The 9,095-nt window shown below is 36.0% G+C and overlaps 1 protein-coding gene across 1 annotated transcript; it reads right to left on the bottom strand.

Moving 5' to 3' along the window:
• On the bottom strand, positions 7,026-7,958 carry LOC107627080 (uncharacterized mitochondrial protein AtMg00810-like). Its single transcript, XM_016329947.1, has one exon. The coding sequence runs from the start codon at positions 7,956-7,958 to the stop codon at positions 7,026-7,028; it is 933 nt and encodes a 310-aa protein (XP_016185433.1).

The following is a 9,095-nucleotide window of genomic DNA, read 5'->3' as shown; positions in this document are numbered from 1 at the left end:
TTATATATATATATATATATATATATATATATATATATATATATATATATATATATATATATATATATATATATATATATGAGCTTAGAACTGTCGTAATCTCTGATTAACCTTCGCTTTACGACGCGAGGTAAGGCTTAGGCTAATTAGGGTATTACAGCAGAGCAGTCCTTCACAGTGGCGATGCCAACAGCTCAGACTCGACGTCGAGGAGAAGTGATGGTAACAGATGTTGACCTCAAAGAGAGCAACAAAGAGAGAGATCCAAAGAGACGATGACCGGCCAACGGTGACGAGAAGAGTAACGATCCAAAGAGACGACCGACTGAGGGCGACAAGGAGAAGAACGATGAGAAGAGTGTGACGGTAGGATAGTGATGGTGGCTGGGTTTAGGGTTTTAATGGAAGAAAAATGTCGGTAAAAAATTTCACTAAAATAATCACGTTGCAAGTATAGTTCTAAACCGACAAATCAACCTCAATCAAATTTAAAATGTTTGTTACTTAAGCAAACCCAATAAAATTAACCGAAGTATTAAACCTCGGGTCGTCTCTCAAGGAATTGCAGGGAAGTGTATTTATTATTGGTTATGAAAAGGTATATTTTTGGGTTTTTGAAATAAGGAACAAGAAAATATAAATTGCAAGAAGAATAAACTAATAATTAAGTAAGCTCTTAGCAAGGAAAGAGAATTAGAAGTCCTATTCTAATTATCATTATCAATTGTGATGGTAATTGCCTTTTCCTTTCACTTAGTTAATCTCTAACAATGAAGGAAAGTCAAGTGAGCAAAATCATCTTAGGTTCACAAGTCCTAATCAAAGACTAGATTTATTGAAGCCTAAGCCAACTAGCAAGTCTCAATTACCAATCAACAAAATACTTTTGATAACTCAAGAGTCTCTAAATAATCAATCCAAGTTAAGAACATAAAAATCTAAATTAAAATCCTCCCGAGCATTTCATTCAAACACTTGGAAGGCACAAAATAAAAACATGGAAAACTAACAAGACATAGCAAAATCGAAACTAACCAAAGCAAAGAAATAAAATTAACAAAGCAATTGAACAATAAGAAACATGAAATATAAATTGCATTAATATGAAACAAAGGAAACAAGAAGAATTCATAAACTAAATTAATAGCATAAGGAAATCAACAAAAGACGTAGATAAACTAAAGCAATAGAACTAATCAAAATAGAAGAAACCTAAATTAAACCAAGGTAGAAATCTAAAATTGAGAAGAGATAAACCTAAAAACCTTAAAACCTAGATAGAGGAGAGAGCCTCTCTCTATAGAAAACTACATCTAAAACCTAACCCGGGTTTTTGCTGAATGATTTAACATCTCAACCGAACTGACCAAATGACCAGTTCTCAATTAACCCGATCGAACTGGCCGATCCAGTTCGGTTTTCAGAACATTGGGTAGTACAGTTATATCATGGAGGTCCACGAAACAGACGATAGCAGCAACATCCTCTAATCATGCTGAAATACTAGCGATGCATGAAGCAAGTTGCGAGTGTTTTTAGCTCAGGAGTGTAATCCAATATATTCTATCATCATGTGGACTGACTGATAGAAAAATAGCTCCAGCTGTTCTATTTGAAGATAATACAACATGCATTGCTCAACTTAAGGGTAGATACATTAAAGGTGATAGAATAAAGTATATTTTTCTCAAATTCTTCTTCACTCATGACCTTCAAAATCAAGGAATAATTGATGTCCAACAAATCCATTCAAGCGATAATCTGGAAGATTTATTTACAAAGTCACTTCCAGAATCCTCCTTTGAAAGATTGATACATCAAATTAGGATGAGCCGATTTCGAAATATTAAATAATGTCGACAAGAGAGGGAGGCTGTACTCTTTTTTTCCTTGGTTAGGTTTTTCTCCCTATTGAGTTTTTCTTGACAAGGTATTTAACGAGGCAGTTCTCATCATAAAGGATATTGTACTCTTTTTACTTTACTAAAGTTTTTTTCCATTGGATTTTTTTTAGTAAGGTTTTAACGAGACATAATTCTTAATGGACATCCAAGAGGGAGTGTTGTGACAAGGATGAATATAGATGCCTATCAATATTTGGGCAGCTCATTTTCTCAAGAAGAAGAAAGGTTAAAGTTTTCAAATAAATCAAATTAATAAAGTTTGAAAATATGAGTTTAGTACGTGTATAAATAGGGACAAGGCCTCTGACATTTTATATAACAACAATACATAACAAACACTCCTCTCTTTCTCTTTAAGATGCAACATAATTAGTGTGTGTGTGTGTATATATATATATATATATATATTGAGATAATAATAATAATATTGGTGAATATTAATACTAGAGTATTCTATTTACACTTCTTTATTTTATATTTATTTCCTCTTTCTTATTTATTTATTCTATAACACGTATCAGCACGAGACTCTGATCAAAATTTAGAAAGACTCAAGTAATAAATTTTCATTATGTCGAAACTCTCTCATCTTGAATTTAATATTCTTGATATATCTTTATGTTAAATTTATTTTTTTCTTATTTATTTATTTATTTTACAACAATACAAATTTATATTTTTCAATTCAAACAATAATAGAAAAAATTATATTTTTATATATTATATCTCAATTTTATAACTACTATTAGCAAAATGAGAAAAAAATAAGAGTAAACGACAAATAGGTCCCTGACTTTTTATCTCGAAGATAAATAAGTTCTCAACTAATTAAAAATACAAAAATGTCTCTCATTTTCTAAAACATGAGATATCTAAATCTCTTTGGGGACCAATCTGTCCTTATATATTTTGGACAGAGGTACTTAAATGTCTCATATTTTAGAAAGTCAAGGATGTTTTTTTTATTTTTAATTAGTCAAGAACTTATGTGTCTGCAAATTAAAAGGTTAGGAATCTATTTATCTTTTTCTCGAAAAATAATTTTATTGTTGTGAATGTATTGAATTGAAATCAAGGAAAAGAGCTTTGCTCTTAGAAACAAAAACAGAGAACAAGAGTAATAAAAAGAACAATCCTGATACGTAACCAAGAAGGATTCTACCAACTCTAGCTAACTTTTGTTGGTTGGACTTCAAAGCCCATAAAAAAAAATACACCTCAATTATTCAAATTTACTATATTTTAGAATTATATTTTACCACTTTCTCCTACTTTTTTTTTACCACCGCTTTCCTCAGTGCCACCATTGTAGCTCCACACGAAGGTCACCATTATCGCTGCATCGGACTTCTAATGGAAGTATTTTTTTATTGGGCATGTGTCTTTTTTATGGATGTGTCTTTTATATTGGAGTTGTCTTTGTAGATGTGTCTCCTTATGCATGTGTCTTTTAGTGGATGTGTCTTTGATCGAATTGAAAAGGTGGAAACGAGATAGAAGGAGCGCACTGCGATGGACGGCGACAATGCAGATCGCGAGGAGGTGGGTGCCGCGGTGGTCCTATAGAGGAGAAAATGGCGCTTGCAAAGCACGCATTGCGGCGACAGGAATTGGTTGCGGAGGGCACTGACACTGCTCAGAGGATCATTGGGGTGGAGGCCGTGGTGGTGGTGCAGACACAAATCACCGCCCGCATTCTGAGTAGTGCAACTAACGATGCGACGTAGTAGCGGCAGCTCCACGGGGAGGGGGTTCCGCGTGGCGGTGAAGATGATGGTGATGAAGGAGGAACAACGTGATGACGAAGACGATAGTGCGTCGAACGGTGTGCCCGACGTTCCGGTGACGGCGTAAGTTCAAGGACGCTGTTGATGATTGGAGAAGATAATAGAGGATTGGGGGTAGCGTGACTCTTGTTGCTTCACGTTGCAAACACTTCCAGTGGTTACAATCCTAATTTTCAAATTTCTAATTAATTGATATCAATACCTTCCTAATTTTAATTTAAAAACAATAAATAATTATTATTGTCAATAGTTGGCAGATTCATTCTTAGTTCCTATAGTTTTCCTAAAATGAATGATTAGTATTTTCACACCGATAGAAAAAGGCTTATATATACAATATCCATAAGCTCTTCTCACCAAAACAGAACGCAATTGAAAGCAACTACTCTATAATAAGAATTAGTTACTTAATTTTCACGTCACTAATTCTTATATTATTACTCTCTTCCTCAACACCCTCCTCAAGTTTTCTGAGAGTTTATCTCCTAGACAAAGCTTGACCTAAACCTTTCAAAGAGCTTCATTGATAATGGCTTCGTGAGAATATTTGCCACCTGATCTATGACAGAAATATGCACCACATAGATCTATTTTTGATTCACTAGGTCTCTAATAAAGTGAAGGTCCATTTTCAAGTGTTTTACACTACGAGTGCATGACAGGGTTGGCAGCCAGCAAGCAAGTGCTCTGGTTGTCACAATACAAGGTTGGGGGAACTTGTTGTGGTACTTGTAGCTCTCGCAGCAGCTATTGAATCGACATGACTTCAGTTTGAGCACTCCCAATAGCCCTATACTCAGCTTCCGTAGTTGACTTGCGACCTTTGTTTGCTTGCCGCATTTTCTTGACACTAGATTCATCCTTAAGTAAACGCAGTATCTACTTATTGACTTCCTATCGTCCATGTCTGAATCCCAATCTGCATCTGCAAAACATAAGATCCTATAGTTAGAACATTTGTTGAAAAGACCTCCTTGGTTCACTGTAACTTGAAGATATCACAATATCCTCTTTATTGCCTTCCACTGCTCAAAGCTCGGATAGTGCATAAATTGGAAGCATTTGTTCACTGAATATTCTATGTCTAGGCCAGTTATTGTTAAGTATTATAGTATCCCAACTATGCTTCTATACTTCTTTGGATCTTTAAATTTTTCTGAGTCATGAATGTGAAGTTTGAGGGAAGACATCATTGGGGTTGGTATTGATTTTGATTGATCCATGCATGTCCGTGTGAGCAAGTCTATTATGTACTTCGATTGAAACAAAAAAAGTCTTTCATCTTGCAAATAATTTACTTCTAACCCCAAGAAATAGTTAAAGAGACCAAGATCTTTTAGGGGAAATTTTCATTAAGTTGATGTATAATGTGTTCTATCTCAGCATTGCTTGAACCAGTAACCACTATGTAGGTGTTTTCTTTATAAAAAAAAGCAACATCTGAGGTAGTGTTTTGGAAACTAAACCTTCTCAATGTGTTTGATAAAGTGTTGTACCAAGCTCTTGGGGTTTGTTTGAGGCCATAGATGGCCTTATATAATTGGCACACCTTATGAGGACTGTTGAATTATACCCGAGTGGTTGCTTTATGTAGACTTGGTCAAAGAGATGTCCATTAAAAAAACATTGTCAAAGTCAAATTGTCACATCTTCCATCCTTGTGTTATGCTATAATGATGATAACTCGAAGTAGGTTTAATAACTGAGCTATAAATCTCTTCATAATCTCTGCCTTCAATTTTATGGAAACCCTTAGCCACAAGCCAGGCTTTGTGCCTCAAAATTTCTCCGGTTGGGCTCCTTTTCACAGCAAAGACTCACTTGCATTCCACAATTGTAAGGTATTGATTTCATGATCCAAAGCTCTCTTCCAATGCTGGCATGACATGGCTTGTTGAATTGAAGTTGGTGTGTGATTGACAAGATCAATATTAGTATTTTTGGTGTTGATGTAGGTCTCAGGCTTGGTGATTCTAGCTTTGGAATGAGTCACCATAGGGTGTGTACTGCTGGTATTAGGTTGAGGGGTCTTTTTTGAGGAAGAAAGAGGTGGTAAAGGGGCCTCTATTCCTGAAATTTGAGTTTGATTTGATGGTAGCTGGTTTATAAGACCATTTGAAGTTCAGCTTTTACATTGTTGATTTGGAACAGAGGTGGAATGATTTGGAGTGTCTAACATATTGTTTGTAGTAGTAGAGGTATAATCAGATGGTGGTGGGATTGTAATTTGATTAGAGGAGCAAGGATTTGTGGATGATTGTGGCAAAATTAAGTCTGCTTTATTATTGTTAGTAGGCATAAACATTAGAAGTAGATGTAGTTAATTCGTTAGTGGATGTGGAACAGTTAGTATTATTATTAATAGGAAAATAGTCTCTCATTAAACACTACATTTCTTGCTAAATAAATTTGGTTTAATTACTCTGTTGGTCCTTATAGTTTCGCGAAATTTTCAATTAGGTCCCTATACTTTTTTTCCCTTTTAATTGGGTTCTTGCACTAAATCTTTTTTTCAATTAGGTCCCTCTTGCCAGTAATTGGTTTAATTTTATAGGACCCAATTAAAAAAAATTGGTTCAGAGACCCAATTAAAAGAAAAAAAAGTATAGGGACCCAATTCAAAGAAAAATAGTGCAAGGACTCAATTAAAAGGAAAACAAGTATAGGGACCTAATTAAAAATTTCACAAAATTATAGGGACCAACAAAGTAATTAAACTAATTTGCCTTCCTTATACTAAGACACTTATAGCAATGGTGGTTAGTGTCATAGCCTAAAAACACACATATCTTGGATTTGAAGTCTAATTTATTTTTATTATAAGTGTTGAAGTGTGGTTGGTGAAGCACTAAGAGCACAAAACAGAGAAGGAGAATTGGGAGAAGAAATGGAATTGATGAAATACTCAATTACAATGAAAGATCTTAAACTATACAAGTGGGGGTAGAGTCCCTTATATACCAGTAAAGAGTAGCTAAACTATTCTAGCTAACTAATCTGCATAATTTAGTCACACCAATTGTGTAGGTATGAGAGCTATACTTAGCTACACAAGCTGCATAGTAAGTTAAGGTGAGTGAGAGCTTTCTTTTCAAGTAACACACTCCCTCAAGTTGGGAGTGTAGATGTCTAACAAACCCAACTTGCGATGAAGGGTGGAGAAGGTCACCAGAGATAGAGGCTTAGTGAGTAGGTCAGCAACTTGATTAGTGGTAGAAATCGGCAACAAATGGATGTATCCCTCTATAAACTTATCTCTAACCATATGGCAATCGACTTCAATATGCTTGGTCCTTTCATGGAGCACAGGATTCGAAGAAATATGAATGGTCGATTAACTATCACAGAAAAGGCTAATCAGCTTCGTCAGTGGCATTCCTAGATCCTTCATGAGATACCCCAGCCAAATAGCTTCTGTGGTTGCTGCAGCCAATACACGATACTCGGCTTCTGATGAACTACACGAAATAATACATTGATTTTTGCTCTTCCAAGAAATCAAAGATGAGCCAAGATAGAAATAGTAGGCTGAAGTAGAACGCCTGGTATCCGGACTTGTAGCCCAGTCTAAATCTGAGAAGCCAGTGATGCACAGGTCAGAGGAGGTAGGGAAGAAGAGGCCCTGTGCTGGAGCAGACTTTAGGTACCTCAGAATCCTATGAGCTGCATGAAGATGTACATTGGTAGGCTTGTCAAAAAACTGACTAAGTCTACTAATTGCAAAACTAATGTCTGGACGAGTATTTTTCAAGTATAGTAGCTTCCCAACTAATTTGCAATATCTTGTAGCATGTGGGAGTAATGTGCCACTATCCTGTCTCAACTTGGCACTGTAATCCATGGAGGTGGAGATTGGCTTACAATTAATAAACCCAAAATCTGTGAGTATATCAACTACATATTTCCTCTGATATAGTGCAATTCCTCTGTTTGATTGGGCCACCTCAAATCCAAGGAAAAATTTTAGGTCCCCAATATCCTTTATGCGAAATCGATCATGCAACACCCTTTTGATGATGTTAATTTCACGCATATCATTCCCAGCCAACACTAGATCATCCACATAGACCAAGATTGCTGTGAAACCATGATCAGAATGCTTGGTGAATAAGCTATAATTGGATCGGCATTGTTTGTATCCAAGCTCAATCAGGACTGACTTGAGTTTATTGTTCCACAGCCTGCTAGCTTGCTTCAGCCCATACAATGACGTTTTCAATTTGCAAACTTGACCTTTATCAACACAGAGCCCTGGTGGAGGTGTCATATAGACTTCTTCATCTAGGTCTCCATGAAAGAATGCGGTGTTCACATCTATTTTTTTCAAAAATCAGTTATTAGCTGCTGCCAAAGCAAGAACAATGCGAACACTTGTTAGCTTGAGAACCGGATTGAAGGTGTCTCGATAGTCAATTCCAGGGACCTGAGTATATCCCTTTGCCACTAGGTGTGCCTTATGTCTCTCAACACTACCATCAGGGTTGTATTTGACCTTAAAAACCAACCTGCACCCTATGGCCTTCTTACCGACTGGTAGAGTAGTGAGCTTCCAGGTTTTGCTTTCATTTAGAGAATCAATTTCAGATTGGATAGCCTTTTTCCAACAAGGTTGAGATATTGCCTCTTCATAGTGCTTGGGTTCAATAATTGTGGATAATGCAATCGAAAATGCTCTATGTGATGGTGAAAGTTTGTTATATGACAGAAAGTTTGATAGGGATACTTATACTGAGACTGTGTGGAATGGCCAAGATTGAAAGTGACATTTAGGCACTAATAGTCTTAAAAATATGAAGGACGACTCCTGATTCTTGTGGACCTTCTTTGCACAACAGGTTCAAGATCATGAAGAAGGGAAGTAGAGACTGCCTCAGCACTTTCATTTGTATGTGTAACACCCTAATTAGCCTAAGCCTTATCTCGCGTCGTAAAGTAAAGGTTAATCAGAGATTACGACAGTTCTAAGCTCATATATATATATATATATAAAGAATAGTATAATCTAGAAGCCCAATGAAGAATATAGCTTAAAGCAGGATTTCAAAAGCACAAACGTACTAACGAAGCTTCTAACTTAAGGCACAAGATATAGATAAGATATATCAAAATATAATAGTGTAATATCATAAGAAACTAGCCATGGCTCACGGAGTTTAAGCCGGCTAACCAGATACAGACCAAAAAGAACCAGACAGTAAAAATAGCTTATACAAGTTTTTCTCTTATAGTACAAGCCTCTAGGCAAAGACAAAATACAAAAGGAGAGATGTATAAACAAGATAAACTAAAAAGACTCTAAAAGAATCCAAGATCCTCCGCTTCTGTCACCATCCAAAGCAACTCAGCGAGGTGGGTTGCGACCTGCATATGAAAAACACAACAGAAATATGGTATGAGAACCGGA

Source organism: Arachis ipaensis, chromosome B02, assembly GCF_000816755.2.
Source record: "Arachis ipaensis cultivar K30076 chromosome B02, Araip1.1, whole genome shotgun sequence".
Taxonomy (NCBI): domain Eukaryota; kingdom Viridiplantae; phylum Streptophyta; class Magnoliopsida; order Fabales; family Fabaceae; genus Arachis; species Arachis ipaensis.
The sequence above is the reverse complement of the archived record's forward strand: the minus strand, read 5'-3'. Positions and strand labels throughout refer to the sequence as shown.

Coding starts and splice junctions, on each gene's coding strand:
- LOC107627080 (XM_016329947.1), bottom strand. CDS start 7,958: ATGACACCTCCACCAGGGCTCTGTGTTGATAAAGGTCAAGTTTGCAAA.